Consider the following 18,566-nt stretch of genomic DNA (forward strand, 5'->3'; position numbering starts at 1 on the left):
TATTAGGAGTCAGCAATGCTTTGTGTGTGGAACGTCTTGCCTGACAAACCTTTCAGAGTTTTTTGAAAGGGCAGCCTAATGGGTAGATGAGCATAGAACAGTGGATGTTGTCTGTTTGGATTTCATCAGGGTCTCACACAATAAGTTGGTCTAAAAGGTTCAGTCCCACAAATCCAAGGAGAAATAGTTAAGTTAATTCAAAATTGGCCTGGCAGTATGAAGCAGACGGTGGTGGTGGTGGTGGTTGAAGGTTGTTTCTTGGAATGGAGACTGGTAAATAGTGGTGTGTTCCAAGGTAGCTTTATTATTTGTTATTTATATAGATGATGTTGATGAGAATGGACAATGCTTGATCAGTAAGCTTACAACTGTTACAAAATTAGGAGGTGTGGTTGATAGTGTAGAAAGTGATCTAGATTACAAATGGGATCTTGATCAGTTAGGGAAGTGAACTAAGGAGTGTCAGGTAAGTGTACCACAGAAAGGTGAGGTGACGCATTTTGGAAAGTCAAACCAACATAGAACTTGTACTATAAATGGTAGAGCACTAGGGAGTGTAACGGAACAGAGGGGCTCAGGAATACAATTGCACAGTTCTTGAAAGCAATGTCACAGGTAGATAGAGTGGTGAAAGAGGTGGTTAGCATGCTGGCCTTCAGTAGTCAGGGCATTGAGTACAGAAGCTCAGACATTATTTTGCACTTGTATAAGTTGTCGGTGAGGTTGCACTAAAAGTATTGTGTACAGTTTTGCTCAGCTTGTTATAGGAAAGATGTAGTTAAGCTAAGGAGTGCAGAAAAGACATACAAGGATATTGCTAGGACTGGAGGGCCTGAATTATATGAAAGGTTTATTCCTTGCAACATAGGTGAATGGAAGGTGACCTTATACAAAGGTTTAAAATCATGAGGGGCATAGATAAGGTGGAAAGTAACAGTCTTTTCCCCTGGTAGGGGAGTCCAAAGCCTGAAGGTATAGCTGGGGCGGGGGAAATTTAAAAGGCATATTCAGGCAGAGGGTGGTGAATAAATGGAATGAGCTACCAGGAGTGGTTGAGGCGAGTAGATTAGTATCGTTCAAGAAGATCTTGATTAGGTGCATTTTAGGGTGAGGCTGAGTTCAAGAAATTAGGACTAGATTGGCGGGTTCTGTGACTTGCAAGGACTCGACGGGCCGAGGGGCTTGTAACCGTACTAAATCATCCTGACTCGAAACTGCGTTTAAAATCACAATATTAGGTCTGACAACTTTGAAATCAACACGTTTGCTTTTGACTTTCTGATTGGCATGCAGTAGTTCGGGTTTTTTTTAAAGAATATGCTTCATAAATTGTCAAAGGGCGGGGTTAGGCAGCTTTGAAAAGTCGGAGTTGGTAACCACGTGAACACTTTCGCTCCCGAAGTTGGAAAGAAAGATGGCTTTTTCGGTTCATAGTCTCCTGATCAGTGACAGCGTAGATGCCAGCTGTAAGAAAATCCTGGAGGAGAATGGAATCAACGTAGTAGAGAAGAAAAATATGACCAAGGATGAACTGCTTGTTGAAATAAAGGTATCAATCAAGGAACTAAACTCTCGCAGTAAGATAATGTGCAGTGGACTTGCGGCGCTCAGGTAGTCGGATTTTCGGCATTAGGATGGTGGTGATAACTTTGACGCAAGTTCTGAGGAGGGAGGGTGCGCACACTTCGCTTTTGATGTTCCTTTGGAACCATTCATTTATTTCCCTGTGTAAGTAAATGACCGAAACGCGAGCGGAGGTGAATAAATGGTAAACTACCAGAGAAACTGCATATAAATCTTCATTTGAGATATATTTATTGACGAGGGAATCATTCCCTTCCCGTCCCATTGTGACTGTTCCTGATGGCGCGCTCCGGCTGTGGTTCAGTTAACGAAGATCTTTGCTGATGCAACAGTGCCGAGAGTTTTCCAAGCGCAAAGCGTTCAGCAGCCGCGGACTGTTTTGGAGCTAGGAATAATGCTATTTGGAAATACTTTTAAACGTATACGTTCAAACCAAATGCGGTTTTAAAATTACTTTGGTTTTGAACGTTCGTTGCGGCATAAAACTTGATTGAAACCTCATAAAACATTGTATCTCCAACATTTCTGTTTTTGAATTAGATTTCAAGCATCTACAGTGCTTTTGATTTTCACTAAACATTGCTTTCGGTAGTTCCGAAATGGCTTCATCTAAAGCTCCGATATTAGAGTTGAGATTTTGAAACTCTTCTAGTATAATCGCTCTAATTTTGGTACTTGCCTGATTTCTTGAAAGCAATTTTCGGTTAATATGGTGCAAATCAAAGTGAAGGAAACAGCGCTTTTACCCTGTATTTCAGACATATAATTACAAGCAGATTGACCATCAGAAACTCATTTTCAAAAGTTACGTACTTGAAGGTTTTCTACGGGCATTTCTGAAATAGGAACCTTAGAAAATGGAATGAAGCCAGTTCCATATAATGTACTCTATAATGAACGATCAGTGTTAATAATGTACAGGGCTTCTCCCTGGTTCGTTTCTTTTCCTTTTGTGTTTTATTGTCATTTTATCAATTCTTGGTGTATTCCTCGGCGTGATAGATGGGGAAATAGTGTTGGCACTATTGTTCTGGCACCTATTGTGAGGGACACTAATTTCCCAATTATTTTACTCCTCCCCTATGAAGTACACCTCCTCCCAGTCTCCCAGAGAGCATAGTTGAAAAAATAGTCTACCATACCACAATATTACCTGGCCCCATCTCATCTTTTCCCTTTATTTTCTCTTTCCAAATTCATTTATTTGATTTTTGGATCATCTACCAGCTTGTGTGTTCTGCAGCTCTACAGTCCAAACAATTTACAATCGTTTGAATATGTGATAAATGTTCAGGGACAACTTAAATTTGCATTGAAGTGAAGACAAAATTCTTAGTGCAGCATATCTAAAATGTGTTGTTTTAAAATTATATATAAAATTATTTAGCAGACTTTGTAAGTGAAATGTAATAAATAAAAAGTGCTGGTGAACGCAGCAGGCCAGGCAGCATCTCTAGGAAGAGGTACAGTTGACGTTTCAGGCCGAGACCCTTCGTCAATACTAATGCTTTATTATTAATAGGACTACAATGGACTTATAATCCGTTCTGGAACAAAGGTTACAGCTGATGTGATAAATGCTGCAAAGAACCTGAAGATAATTGGTAGAGCTGGAACAGGAGTGGATAATGTGGACATAGATGCTTCAACAAGGAATGGAATTATTGTAATGAAGTATGTGCAATTTAATTATTTACATATTCAAACACACAGCAAATTACTGATTTGCGAGCTATCTGCCTGAAATGACAGTCAACTCTATAGCAACGGATACAAAATTGGAGTTATTTTTTCACATTAAAGTATGATTGATTTTTCTTTAACAATATAAAGACATCAGAAGTATTTGAAGTTCGATGGTTCAATAGGTCCATTTAATATCAGAGAATGTATACAATATATAACCTGAAAATTTTTGTTGTTAAAACTAAAGAGCTAAAATGGTTAGCTATCTGTCAAACAGTTCTGTTATTGGGGGGTAACACATGCAAAATGCTGGACCTGATGAAGGGTCTTGGCCTGAGATGTTGATTCTTCATTTCTTTCCATAGATACTACCTGACCTACTGAATTGCTCCAGCATTTTATATGTGTATTTGAATTTCCAGGATCTGCAGAATCTCTTGTCTTTTGGGTGCTGTTTGTGCAGAGTTTCCACATTCTCCTTGTGACCTCCTGAGTTTCCGCCAAGTACTCAGGTTTCCTCCAGGTACTCCAGTTTCCTCCCATATTCCAAATATATGTAGATCGGTAAGTCAATTAACCACTGAAAATTACCTCCAGAATGTGATGTTATGAATCAGAATCAGGTTTATTATCACCAGCGTGTGTCGTGAAATTTATATAACCATATAACAATTACAGCACGGAATCAGGCCATCTTGGCCCTTCTAGTCCGTGTCGAACTCTTACTCTCACCTAGTCCCATCGACCTGCACTCAGCCCATAACCCTCCATTCCTTTCCTGTTCATATACCTATCCAATTTAACTTTAAATGACAACATCGAACGAAGCTCGTTCCACACAGCAATTTCTTAACTTAGCAGCAGTTCAATGCAATACATTATATTGAAGGAAGAAATAATATAAATAAATCACAATATATGTATATTGAATAGATTAAAAATCATGCAAAAACATAAATAATATTTTAAAAAGTGAGGTAGTGTTCATGGGTTCAATGTCCATTTAGGAATCAGATGGCAGAGGAGAAGAAACGCTTCTCCTGAATTGCTGAGCATGTGCCTTCAGGCTTCTATACCTCCTACCTGATGGTAACAGTGAGAAAAGGGCATGCCCTGGCTGCTGGAGGTCCTTAATAATGGACGCTGCCTTTCTGAGACACTACTCCTTGAAGATGTCCTGGGTACTTTGTAGGCTAGTACCCAAGATGGAGCCAACTAAATTTACAACCCTCTGCAGCTTCTTTTGGTCCTGTGCAGTAGCCCTCCCATACTAGACAGTAATGCAGCCTCTCCATGGTACAGCTATAGAAGCTTTTGAGTGTTTTTGTGGACATACCAAATCTCTTCAAACTACTAATGAAGTATAGATGCTGTCTTGCCTTCTTTGTAGCTGCTTCGATATATTGAGGCCAGGTTAGATCCTCAGAGATCTTGACACCCAGGAACTTGAAGCTACTCACTCTCTCCTCTTCTGATCTCTCTGAGGATTGGTACGTGTTCCTTCATCTTACCCTTCCTGAAGTCCACAATCAGCTCTTTCGTCTCATGTTGAGTGCAAGGTTGATGCTGCGACACCAATCCACTAGTTCTTGCTCCTGTACACCCTCTCGTCTCCAACTGAGATTTTACCAACAATGGTTGGTAATATCCGGACCTGCATCTCAGCTTTTTGCACTACCTTGCATTTTTTATATTTCTTATTTATGATTTATAATTTAAATTTTTAATATTTACTGTCGATTTGTAATCCAGGGAGCGGGAAGCGCAGAATCAAATATCGCTATGATGATTGTACGTTCTAGTATCAATTGTTTGGTGACAATAAAGTATAATAAAGTATCATAAGCAAATTTATATGGAATTTGAGCTATGCCTAACCACACAGGGGAAAGTAACAGATATGAGAGGAATAATGCAATTACTTTCAGAGGGCACTTTAAAGTTGGTACAATGTGGTGGACTGAAAATCCTTTTTTGTGGTTTATGACTCAGACTCTATAATGCAGAAGCATAATAAACCATTGCTAAGCTGATAATGCGTCTGCTCTGCAAACATTTATTGAAGACATTAGGAAACCATATTAGCAAAACTTCTTCCCAAAAAATGTATATATTTATTGAGATACAGTGCGGAGTGGGCCCTTCCGGCCCTTTGAGCCATGCTGCCCAGCAACCCCCGATTTAATCCTAGCCTAATCATGGGATAATTTACAGCGACTAATTAAACTACCAACTGGTACATCTTTGGATTGTGGGAGGAAACCGGAGCACCCAGAGGAAACCCATGCGGTCACAGGAAGAACGTACAAACTCCTTTCAGGCAGTGGTGGGAATTGAACTTGAGTCGCCTGTATTGTGAAGCTTTGAGCTAACCACTATGCCACAGTGCTGCCCCGGATTCACGTAAGTGCTGACAATCTTTGAATTTGAATTACCTGTCAAATGCATGCTTGTTGCTGAAGTGATAAAGTTTAAAAAGTAGCTTAACACTTGTTATTTAAGCTATAAATTGTGAACCAGATATATAAAAAATAGAATTGAATTTATTGAATTGTATTATCAAGGGCAAAAAGTTATGAAACTGTCCAGATGGTTTCTGACAGAGAATTTGATTTTGTTCTGCTGTATAAAACAAAACAAATAAACAAAAAATTCTACAAATGCAAAATGAGTAAAAACGAACAACCCTAAAATAGCCTAACTATTTTTTCTTATTTCAATGTTTTGCAGTGCTCAGAAGGTTAGTAACTTAGTAACTTTTCTTTTTTCCAAAGCACACCAAATGGAAATACAATCAGTGCTGCTGAATTGACTTGTGGAATGATCATGTGTTTGGCCAGGTAAGATTTTTTCAATATATATTGCAAATTATTAGCCATAGTCTTGTTAATCCACAAAAATTGTATTTTTATATTTGTGAATCATGAATCAATTTCAAACGGTTTCATCTATTATCAGAGAATGTATACTGTATACAACCTGAAATACTTAGTCTTTGCTGATGTCCATGAGAGAAAAAACCCAAAAACATGAGTGACAGAAAAATGTTAGAACACCAAAGCCCTCTCTTCCCTTCTCCAATGTAAGCAGCAGCAACCATCAATACATCAACCTAAGCTAAGCTAATATTGCATGCTGATAACCTTATAATAATAATCATCATCATCATCATCATCTATCTTCTGCTCTATCTAATGATAATAGTAGCAAAGTTAGAATGGATTGGGAGGTACTCTATGTGGGTATTCTAAAGGGGATTCTAGAAATCTTTAAAAAAACAGAAAATGATGTCTTGATAAAGGGTCACTTTCCCCAGATGCTATCTAACCTGCTGAGTGTTTCTTGTAATCCTTTTCTGTTGTGATGTGCTGCTATATTACGGCAGACAGTTGTTTCATATTAGTAAAATGTTTATAGCTTTTTGATTTGCTTTTCGGCTCTGATAAATTAAAATGAATATTAATTTGCTATTATAGAAAGATTCCTCAAGGAGCTGCCTCCATGAAAGCTGGAAACTGGGAGAGAAAAAAGGTGAGGTAGAGCTGTGAATGGTTAAAATGCACAAACAAGTGGCTGAAATTGTAAGTGATCTTTGGAATTTGGGAACTTTACTAATAAGCTGTCTATTAGTTGTCATGAGTTCTAACTTTCAATGTTTATTGTTAAGATATGTTGACTATTTTAGTCTCAGCTGTCTTTATGTGGAATAATTTTGATAATAAAGAGTCAGTGGAAGTCCTATACATAAATGGAAGATGTATCCTTAAATTTGCCTTAAAGCTTGCTTTGAAATTTGACATGACCAAGCTATCTTGATCTCAATTTCTTTGTAGTTCATGGGCATGGAGTTATATGGGAAAACACTTGGAATTGTGGGACTTGGAAGAATTGGTAAGGAAGTAGCAACAAGGATGCAGTCCTTTGGAATGAAGGTAATTTCACGGTATAGTGGGACATCAAAGTTTAGCTGTTGCAAAAGAATTATAAAGAACCCTAACTTATTACAACACATTTTTAAGAATATGCTGTAAAATTTCACCAAATAAATCTTTAATATCCATAACACTCACAACACACTGGAGGATCTCAGCAGGTTGGGCGGCATCCGTGGAAACAATCAGACAGCATTTCGGGTGGGAACCCTTCGTCAGGACTGAAGAGAGAAGGGGCAGAGGCCCTATAAAAAAGGTGGGGGGAGGGTGGGAAGGAGAAGGCTGGTAGGTTCCAGGTGAAAAACCAGTAAGGGGAAAGATAACGGGGTGGGGGAGGGGAAGCAGGGAGGTGATAGGCAGGAAAACACAATGGGTAGTAGAAGGAGGCAGAACCAAGAGGGAGGTGATAGGCAGCTGGGGGAGGGGGCAGGGTGAAATAGGGATAGGGGAAGGGAAGGGGAGGGAATTACCAGAAGTTGGTATGGGAATGTGAAGCAGAGTTGATGTGGGTGGCCACATTCCCATTTGGATATGTCCATACATGGCCTCCTCTACTGCCATGATGAAGCTAAACTCAGGTTGGAGGAGCAACACCTCATATACTGTCTAGGTAGTCTCCAGCCCCTTGGTATGAACATAGAATTCTCTAACTTCCGGTAATTCCCTCCCCCTCCCTTCCCCTATCCCTATTTCACTCTTCCCCCTCCCCCAGCTGCCTATCACCTCCCTCTTGGTTCCGCCTCCTTCTACTACCCATTGTGCTTCCCCTGTTTCTCCTTCACCTTTCCTGCCTTTCACCTCCCTGCTTCCCCTCCCCCACCCCTTCATCTTTCCCCTTACTTGTTTTTCACCTGGAACCTACCAGCCTTCTCCTTCCCACCCTCCCCCCACCTTCTTTATAGGGCCTCTGCCCCCTCCCTCTTCAGTCCTGACGAAGGGTTCCGGCCCAAAACGTTGACTGATCGTTTCCACGGATGCTGCCCGACCTACTGAGTTCCTCCAGCATGTTGTGAGTGTTGCTTTGACCCCAGCATCTGCAGAGTATTTTGTGTTTAATATCAATAAGAAGTGAATGATGTGAAATCTGTAATGCAACCTCCTAATAATCTGTTGTATAAACTGACAAACTGGATGATGTTGGATTAACACGAAAGTTGTACAATACAGGTTTGACAACATTTGTTTATGTAGCTTCTATTGAAATGTCTCAGTGATGACAGGGAAAGTGACACCTAGACGAAAACGAAATCTGCGGAAGGGACCTTAACCAGCTGAAAACAGTGCAAAAATGAATTAATATTTAACTTATTAAAATGCAAGCAATTTAGAATTAGTGAAAGCATTGTGTCTTGGTCCAGGATGTGCTTAATATTTTGACTTTTGCATGCCCCTTTATTTGAAAATTAATATCATTGCAGTTGCTTTCTGTGAGATCAACCAAACACTATCCTCTCCATCCACCCCGCTCCTCCCTTGAAACCTCCTTTAATAATTGTGCATAGAGGAAGACCTGCTTTACTGACAAATTATTCTTCTTTGCTAGATTTGAGAATGCAAACAGCCTTGTAAAGCTACTTTAGCTTAAAACAGCAGGAAGCTGTATAATCTATACTAAAGTATTCGTGCCAATTTTACTCAAATTTCCTATCACTAAAAGCTGTATTATAATCTCCACTGCACATACAGTGTTTCTAAGATCCTTTCTCTTTTCCCACAGTGTTGAAAGAAATTGTGCTTGGCAGTTGAAAACAAGTCTGACATGGAATTGAACAGAACTGCATTCACTTCAGACCTTTTGGCACATGCTTCTGATGGGGGTTTTGTTTGGAAACTAGATTTTGGCATGAGATTGGCTCCAGCAGAATCAGATGCAGTGCAGAGCTTTAATTCCATTTCAATCCGATATCTAACCGGTCAGGCAAAGCAGCCCTGTATATTCAGAACACAATCATCTTCTCACAAACAAGAGAAATTCTGCAGATGCTGGAAATCCAAGCAACACACACAAAATGCTGGAGGAACTCAGCAGGCCAGGCAGCATCTATGGAAAAGAGTACAGTTGAGGTTTTGGGCCGAGACCCTTCAGCAGGACTGGAGGAAAAAGAGATGAGTAGATTTAAAAGGTGGGGGCGGGGGAGAGAGAAACACAAGATGATAGGTGAAACCAAGAGGGGGAGAGGTGAAGTAAAGAGCTGGGAAATAGATCAGTGAAAGAGATACAGGGCTGCAGAAGGGGGAATCTAATAGGAGAGGACAGAAGGCCATGGAAGAAAGAAGAGGGGGGAGGAGCACCAGAGAGAGGTTATGGGCAGGCATGGAGATAAGACGAGAGAGGGAAAAGGGGATGGGGAATGGTGAAGGAGAGGTTGGGGGGGCATTACTGGAAGTTCAAGGAAATCGATGTTCGTGCCATCAGGTTGGAGGCCTCCAGACGGAATACAAGGTGTTGTTCCTTCGAGCTGACTGAGGCCTCATCACAACAGTAGAGCAGGCCATGGATTGACATTGGAATGGGAACAGGAAGTGGAATTAAAATTGTTGTCACCTCACTACAGGAAGGATGTGGATACTATAGAGAGAGTGCAGAGGAGATTTACAAGGATGTTGCCTGGATTAGAGGATGTACCTAATGAGAATAGGTTGAGTGTACTTGGCTTTTTCTCCTTGGAGCGATGGAGGATGAGAGGTGACCTGAGAGAGGTGTATAAGATGATGAGGGGCATTGATTGTGTGGATAGCCAGAGGCTTTTTCCCAGGGCTGAAATGGCTAACACGAGGGGGCATAGTTTTAAGGTGCTTGGAAATGGGTACCAAGGGGGTGTCAGTGGTAAGTTTTTCACACAGAGTGTGGTGGTCTGTGGAATGCACTGCCTGCAGCAGTGGTGGAAGCGGATACGATAGGGTTTTTAAGAGCCTCTTAGATAGGTACATGGAGCTTAGAAAAATGGAGGGCTATGCGCTAGTGAAATTCTAGGCAGTCTCTAGAGGTTGGTTACATACTTTATACTTTATTGTCGCCAAACAATTGGTACTAGAATGTACAATCATCACAGCGATATTTGATTCTGTGCTTCACACTCCCTGGATTACAAATATTAAATATTAAAAATAGTTAAAATTAGTAAATATTAAAAATTTAAATTATAAATCATAGAAAAATGGGAAATAAGGTAGTGCAAAAAAAACTGAGAGGCAGGTCTGAATATTTGGAGGGTACGGCCCAGATCCAGGTCAGGATCCGTTCAGCAGTCTTATCACAGTTGGAAAGAAGCTGTTCCCAAATTTGGCCGTACGAGTCTTCAAGCTCCTGAACCTTCTACCGGAGCGAAGAGGGATGAAAAGTCTGTTGGCTGGGTGGATCGTGTCCTTGATTATCCTGGCAGCACTGCTCCGACAGTGAGACCCAACATAGATTGGGAGACCGCTTCGCTGAACACCTGCGCTCTGTCCGCCAGAAGAAACCGGTTCTCCCATTGGCCACCCATTTTAATTCCTCTTCCCATTCCAATATGTCAATCCATGCCCTCCTCTACTGTCATGATAAGGCCACACTCAGGTTGGAGGAACAACCTTGTATTCCATCTGGGTAGCCTTCAACCTAATGGCATGAACATCAGTTTCTTGAACTTCCTGTAATACACCCCACTTCACCATTCCCCATCCCCTATTCCCTCTCTTACCTTATCTTCTTCCCTGCCCATCGCCTCCCTCTGGTGCTCCTCCCCAGTTATCTTTTTTCCATGGACTTTTGTCCTCTCCTATTAGACTCCCCCTTCTCCAGCCCTGTATCTCTTTTACCAATCTACTTTCCAGCTCTTTACTTCACCCCTCCCCCTCTTGGTTTCATCTATCACCTTGTGTTTTTCTCTCTCCCTTCCCATCACCTTTTAAAGCTACTCCTCATCTTTTTTTTTTGCTAAAGCGTCTTGGCCCAAAACGTCGACTGTACTCTTTTCCACAATTATCTTCTGCTAATGCTGTTCTTCACTCCTTACCCCCACCCCAAAATTGGGTTACTTTGATAATCCAGCACCCTTGGGACTTTAGTTATGCTGGACAAGTGCATTTTCTGGATTATTGGATATTCCTCTTTTTAATACCCAAATATTATTTCATTTTCTTATACATATTGCATAGTAGTATAATACATTTTCCAATGAGTTTGAAGGGGAAGGTGAAGTGCTCCAGGTCTCAGCTGCTACTCCAGATCTACCATCATTCCTGATGCCTGGTGTTGTGGATCCCACTCAGCCCCAGCTCTGCACCTGACCCACAGTCAAGACCCTAGCCTCATCCTTGCTCTGGCTCCACTCCCCACTTGCACTGGACAAATATGTGAGCTACCTGCTCAACTGTCAGCATTTCCAAATAATTGAATGCTGGGTTACTATCGGGGTTTACTGTTTCAGTTGTGGTCAATTTACTCCACACTATTTTACATATCCATTGGTTATTTTGCAGATTCTTCATACTTATTACTGAGCGTTTACAGCACTTTCAACTGCATTTCTGTTCTTTGAACGGATATCCCATGGGTGATTGTCTAGATCGATCTATCTTCATTTTTGTTGGATAGCAGGATTAAAGATGATGCATACGAGGCACCACACCTAGCTGTGGGGACCTTGTGGAGGAAGACATGAATGGGTTAATCATATATGAATTTATCCACCCATGGGTCACAGGGACCTATGCTATTTACTTCTCTCGGGAACAGTTTCAGTGTAACATATATGCAGGCTGTGCTTTAATACCAGTCCTTACTGAGATTTGACTTCAAGAACAGGGTTACAGATCTGCCTGAATTTCTCTTATGGTTAAAATCATGTTGTTTTTCCTGTCAACTTCCAGCCACTAAATCATTACAGGCCATTGGCACTGATTTGCTTCTCGTCACACTTTGCTCGCTATTGCATTAAAACAATTTTTCAGGCTCTGCACTTGAAGGAAAATTTAATTTTGCTCTTACCTGAGGTCTCCAGAGAAGTCTCCTGCACCACTAGAGAGTCTGTCACAGCAGAGTCCAGGCACAGTTCATCACTGTGAGATTCTTGGCTACAGAACATCACTCACCCTCTATTTCACCAGCCTCTCCAAATCTCTGTGAACTTCACAGATATTGCCTCCCCTTTCATAGGTCAGATGCACCCATTTTTCACACAGTGTATGTTCCTTTTAAGGCTGGATTCTGAAGTTAGAGCTGTGTGGCTAAGTGCTGGCAACTCAGCAACGTTGTCAGAAAATGACTTGAGTAGTGTGCGTTGACACTCTTGAATCTTTCCTTTTCACAACTGAACCTGAAAAAGATTTTGCATGAGAAATTCATGAAGTTCATAAACATCAGCATTTTTTTTTTGAAAAATAATGTTAGCTCGTCATGCTTCTCTGTTTTAGCCTGCCCAAGTTTGAGCAGAACATTTAGACCAGGTATTTAAAATTCCTGATTATAATATGTAGTGCAAACTTATGCTGTGAAATGAAGTACACAGTAAGGTTGAGTGAGAAAGCCATGAGCTGGTATTAGAAACACTCACAGGAGGTGATCATTACACCCTTGGTGTGCCATTTCAAAGTTCAAAAGTTGAAAGTAAGTTTATTATCGAAGTACATATATCCACCGTATGCAACCCTGACATTTGTTTACTTGCAGGCATACACAGTAAATCCAAGGTACAATAGAATAATTGAAAGACCTCAACTAACAGGACAGTAAATCGATGTGCAAAAGGAAACAAACTGCAAATACAAAAATAAATAAGCAATAAATATCGAGAACATGAGATGAAGAGTTCTTGAAAGTGAGTCTCCTAGGTTGTTGGAACAGTTCAGTGATGGGGCGAGTGAAGTTAACCCCTCCGGTTCAAGAGCTTGATGGTGTCGGGGTAATAACTGTTCCTGAACCTGGGTCCGAAGGCTCCTGTATTACCTTCATGATGGCGGCAGTGAGAAGAAAGCATGGGCTGGATGGTAGGGGTCCTCGATGAAGGATGCTGCTTTCCTGCGACCATGCTCCGTGTAGATATGCTCAATGGTGGGGAGAGCTCTACCCGTGATGGACGTATCCATTACTTTTTGTGAGATTTTCCATTTAAGAGCATTGGTGTTTCCATATCAGGCTGTGATGCAACTAGTCAATATACTCTCCACCAACATTTATAGAAGTTTGTCAAAGTTTTAGATGTCATGCTGAATCTTTGCAAACTCTCAAGGAAGTAGATGTGCTCCCGTGCTTTCTTCATAGTGACACTTGCATGCTGGGACCAGGACAGATCCTCTGAAATGATAACACTGAGGAATTTAAAGTTGCTGGTCCTTTCCACTCTGATTCTCTCATGAGGACTAGCTCATGGACTTCCAGTTTTCTCCTCATGAAGTAAATAATCATCTCCTTGGTCTTGCTGACATTGAGCGAGAGTTTGTTGCTGTAGCACCACTCAGACAGATTTTCAATCTCCCTCCTAAATGCTGATTCGTCACCACCTTTGATTTGGCCAACAACAGTGATGTTGTCAGCAAACTTAAATATGGCATTGAAGCTTTGCTTTGTCTCACAGTTATAAGTATAAAGCAAGCAGAGTGGGGGCTAAGCATACAGCCTTGTGGGGCACTTGTGCTGATGAAGATTGTGAAGGAGAAGTTTTTGCCAATCCAAACTAACAAAGGTCTGCAAGTGAGGAAATCGAGGGTCCAATTGCACAGGGAGGTTTTGAGACTGTCTTAAAGCTTATTGATTAGTTTTGAAGGAATGATAATATTGAATGTCAAGCTGTAGTCGATAAAGTGCATCTAGATATATACATCTTTGCTGTCCAGATGTACCAGGGTTTAGTGAAGAGCCAATGAAATTGTATCTGCTGTAGACCTGTTGTGATGGTAGGTAAATTGGAGCAGATGCAAGTCGCTTCTGAGATAGGGGTTGATGTATTTCATCACCAGCCTCTCAAAGAACTTCTTCACAGTTGGATGTAAGTCTTACTGGAAGGTGGTCATTGAGACAGGTTTCCAACTTCTTCATAGGTACCACACCAGTATAATTGAAGCCTGGTTGAAGCAGGTGGACACCTCAGACTGCTGAAGCGAGAAGTTAAAGATATCGGTGAACTCCAGCCAGTTGATCAGCACAGGTCCTTAGTACTTGGCCCAGTACCCCATCTAGTCCATTTAGCCAAAAATTGACATTTAGTCAATCTCACCCTTAAAGTTCATCTATGTTTCAACAAGCGCTCATCAATGACGTTTTAAATATGGAGAGGCTTTTTGGCTTTCCCCCTTTCAAGCTGCAAGTTACAGACTTTTGCCACTGCTTGAGCAAAATTTATTTTCTCTCCAGTTTCCTGGAGCCCAATTCCTCATAAACTAGTTGGGCCAGAGGATATTTGAGGGATAAAAGTATTTTACTCCCTCTAACAATGTGGGTTTCTTCTGGATGCTCTGGTTTTCAAAGATATGTGGATTAGTAAGTTAATTGGCCACTGCACATTTCCCCTAGCATGAGCAGTAGGGGAGTGTAAGAATCTGAGGTGAAAAACGGTTAGCACAAGTTTGGTGAGCTAAAAGACCGATCTTTGTATATGACTCAATGTATCCTTATAAACCTCTGCACCCTTATGTTTCCCATCCTTCCTATTGTGTCATGACCAGAACTGTACATTGTACTCAGCTGACGCTGAACTTGTGTTTTATATTATTTCTACTTGGACCTCTGAGCTGCTGTTGCTGTTCTATTCTGTGCTTGGTGTGTAGAACCAAATATACTGTATGCCAAACTAACTAGTCTTTTGCAACATACACACAGTGCTGGAGGAACTCAGCAGGTCAGGCAAATGATGTAAAATATGTTATTGATATTTTCCAAAGCATTGATATACTGTCTAATTAGGTAAGTTATGTCTACAATCTGTGTGTTTTATATACTTAATCACTGAACTAAAAACAGAACTGATATTATTGTACCACAAGATTATTCTACCTCTGTAAATTGTGATGTAGCAGGATTGGGGAGGGAGCAGTGTGAAATGGGAGGCAAGAGAGTTGCACATAGATGGATGATTGTGTCAGCCAAGGCTCAATTGATATTATTTTAGATAAAAATTCAATGTGCTGGCTAGTACTAAATTGCCATTATTATATTGCTTCTGAGAAATTGTTGTGTCTAAAATGTTACAGCAGTGACTACACATTAAAGATAGCTCAGTGAGTATGCTGACATAATAAAAGATATACATGCAGTCCATATTTCTGTACTTTTTAAATGCTAGTCTACTGAGCAGTGCCAAGTTAATATCTGCATTTCTAAAATCCAGAATGCTTTAATTCCTAAGTCAGTAGAAGATTAGCAGGCTGTTAAAAACAGTGCTGCCTTTGTTCTTCTGTAAAGCGGAGTTTCTTCCAAACGTTCTTATTAATTACAGAGCATGGGTATTTTAACAGTTTGTTTGAAGTTTATTTTGAGTTGTATTGCAAGTTTCACATTTGGAGTAATCGTGGAACTAATTCGTGAATATGTAGCAACAAAAACACATTATCTTTGCCTCAAAGATTATGACTGCTCAGTTATTTCCCACGCTTCCACCCCACTCCTAAAGATCACTCTAATTTTAGTTTAACAATTTCAGTCCCTGCGTGTTACCAATTATTTACATTCTTATTTTTCTCATCTCATGACAATGATTGTAGATCTGATACTTCCATGTTAAATAACTTTTCCTTCTGATATTAACTTTCATCACCCTGCCCGTCCTTTATATTCTCCCTTCAACTACATCACTAAAACACTTTGGATTGCTCTCACTAAACTTGCAGATTTCTTCTCTCTCAAAAGCCACTCTGTTTGCTTTTGATTTCTGTCACTTTCCTGAACCTTTCACTAGTACTTGATCACTTTCATTTTGAAGCATATCTAATTTTTTATTCCATTAAATGTAGTATGTAAATTCAAATATTTCTATTCTATTTCAAGTAAATGCAGTTTAAAAGCTAGATCTTCTATCCTTTTATGTAATATATAGAGGTTACATAGATGCTTCAATGTAGATTTCAGAGAATAGAGAAGTCAAAGCATTTCCTAAAAATATAACATACTGAATTCTGGAAATATTATTGTTTCAGACCATAGGCTATGATCCAATAATTCCTGCTGAGGTGGCAAGTACATTTGGAGTAGAATTCGTGTCTCTGGAACAACTTTGGCCTCAATCTGACTTCATCACTGTCCATACACCTTTAATGCCATCTACTGAAGGTAAATATTAATAATTATTAAGGAACTACTGACTCTAATGGAAACTTAGCATGTTAGCAACACGGTTAACACCAGTACAACTTGTGGGATCTCCGGATTTTCTTTAATGTAGCAAGGTTCTAACAGGAAAGACTTTTTAAGAAAGGAGGAGGGCAGCAGAAGGGAAATTATAGACCAGTTAGCCTGGAAGATGTTGGAGTCAATTGTTAAGGATGAGGTTATGGAGTACTTGGTGACACCAGACAAGATAGAACAAAGTCAGCATGGTTTCCTTGAGAGAAAATCTTGCCTGATGAACCTGTTGGAATTCTTTGAGGAGATTACAAATAGGATAGATAAAGGGGATGCAGTGAATGTTGCATATTTGGACTTTCAGAAGGCCTTTGACAATGTGTCACACATGAGGCTGCTTACCAAGGTAAGAGCCATGCTATTACAGGAAAGTTACTAAAATGGATAGAGCATTAGCTGATTGATAGGAGGAAGTGAGTGGGAATAAAAGGATCCTTTTCCGGTTGGCTGCCAGTGACTAGTGTTCTGCAGGGGTCGGTGTTGGGATAGTTTCCTTTTTTGCTGTATATCAATGATTTTGATGGTGGAATAGATGGCTTTGATGCCATTTTGCAGACGATATGAAGATTGGTGGAGGGGCAGAGAGTGTTGAGGAAACAGGCTGCAGAAAGACGGACAGATTCGGAGAATGGGCAAGAAAGTTGCAAATGAAATACAATGTTCGAAAATGCATGGTCATGCACATTGGTAGTTAGAAATAAATATGCAGACTATTTTCTAAATGGGGAGAAAATCCAAAAATCTGAGATGCAAAGGGACTTGGGAGTCCTTGTGCAGAATACCGTAAAGGTTAATTTGCAGGTAGATTTAGTGGTGAGAAGGGCAAATGCATTGTTTAGTATTCATTTCAAGAGGTCTAGAAGACGAGAGCAGGAACGTGATGCTGAGGCTTTATAAGGCACTGGTGAGGCCTCACGAGTATTGTGAACAGTTTTGGGCTCTTCATCGGAGAAAAGATGTGCTGGCATTGGAGAGGGCTCTGAGGAGGTTCATGAGGATGATTCTGGGAATGAAAGGTTTATCATACTAGGAATGTTTGATAGCTCTGGGTCTGTACTCACTGGAATTTAGAAGGATCAGGGGAATCTTATCGAAACTTTTCGAATGTTGAAAGGCCTAGACAGAGTAGATGTGGAAAGGATGTTTCCCATGGTAGAGGGGATCTAGAACAAGAAGGCACAGCCTCAGGACAGAAGGGTGTCCATTTTAAGCAGAGATGCAAAGATATTTCTTTAGCCAGAAGGTGGTGAATATGCGGATTTTGTTACCACTGACAGCTGTGGAGGTCAGGTCGTTGGATAGGTTCTTGATTGGATACAACATCAAAGATTACAGAGAGAAGACCAGTGAGAAGGGCTGAGGGGGGGGGAGAAAGGATCAGCCATGATTGAATGGTGGAGCATACTCAATGGGCTAAATTGCTCCTTTGTCTTATGGTCTTATGGACTCTGCACCTGTACATTACCATCCTTCAAGCACTAAAGGTAATCCTAAATGAAAGAAAATAAACTGAAAAGTATTAATAAGGTAATCCTAAATGAAAGAAAATAAACTGAAAAGTAATTGAAAACAGACGGGAATATTCTGGAAATTTACAATAAGTTGATAAGACATGTTGAGGTGGAAGTTGACATGATTAACATTCTGACCAAGACACGGCTATCAAAATGTACACTCTTGTTGACCAACAAGATGTGTATAACAAATACTTTTCATCTTGAACACTAAGCTTGGTGTTAATTGAGACAATTGTAAATTGAGACAAACTTTGAGAAAGTTGAGATTAAGAATAATCAAAATCAAATCAAATTTAATTACTAATTCAACCGTACATGGATACAGCCAAAGGAAACAGCATTCTTAGGCCAAGGTGCAAAACATACACAGCACATTCAAAATAGCAAGCAAGAAGCATAGTCGTACAAAAAACCCATATATATCCCAAAACCCTGAGCAACATTTCCCGCAAATTGATGATATGGTTCCTGGCAGTGTGCAGACACACGCAATGCAGCCTGTCATTCCACTGATCGAACACTGGAGGACAGCAC

The 18,566-nt window shown here is 40.4% G+C and overlaps 1 protein-coding gene across 2 annotated transcripts in view; it reads left to right on the forward strand.

The window, feature by feature from the left end:
* The first annotated feature begins 1,407 nt into the window (after nucleotides 1-1,407).
* Nucleotides 1,408-18,566, forward strand: part of phgdh (phosphoglycerate dehydrogenase) — a 39,629-nt gene continuing 22,470 nt past the window's right edge. Inside the window, exons 1-6 of one of the 2 annotated variants that reach the window (XM_063052202.1) lie at nucleotides 1,408-1,549; nucleotides 3,107-3,258; nucleotides 6,045-6,110; nucleotides 6,747-6,801; nucleotides 7,104-7,202; nucleotides 16,311-16,443. In XM_063052202.1, the coding sequence (XP_062908272.1) occupies nucleotides 1,415-1,549; nucleotides 3,107-3,258; nucleotides 6,045-6,110; nucleotides 6,747-6,801; nucleotides 7,104-7,202; nucleotides 16,311-16,443 (640 nt within the window). In that variant the 5' untranslated portion in view covers nucleotides 1,408-1,414. Of the gene's footprint in view, nucleotides 1,550-1,643; nucleotides 1,729-3,106; nucleotides 3,259-6,044; nucleotides 6,111-6,746; nucleotides 6,802-7,103; nucleotides 7,203-16,310; nucleotides 16,444-18,566 lie in introns of those variants that run through there. The other variant, XM_063052203.1, reaches the window with a different exon arrangement.

This window comes from Mobula hypostoma, chromosome 6 (genome assembly GCF_963921235.1).
Source record: "Mobula hypostoma chromosome 6, sMobHyp1.1, whole genome shotgun sequence".
Classification (NCBI taxonomy): Eukaryota; Metazoa; Chordata; class Chondrichthyes; order Myliobatiformes; family Myliobatidae; genus Mobula; species Mobula hypostoma.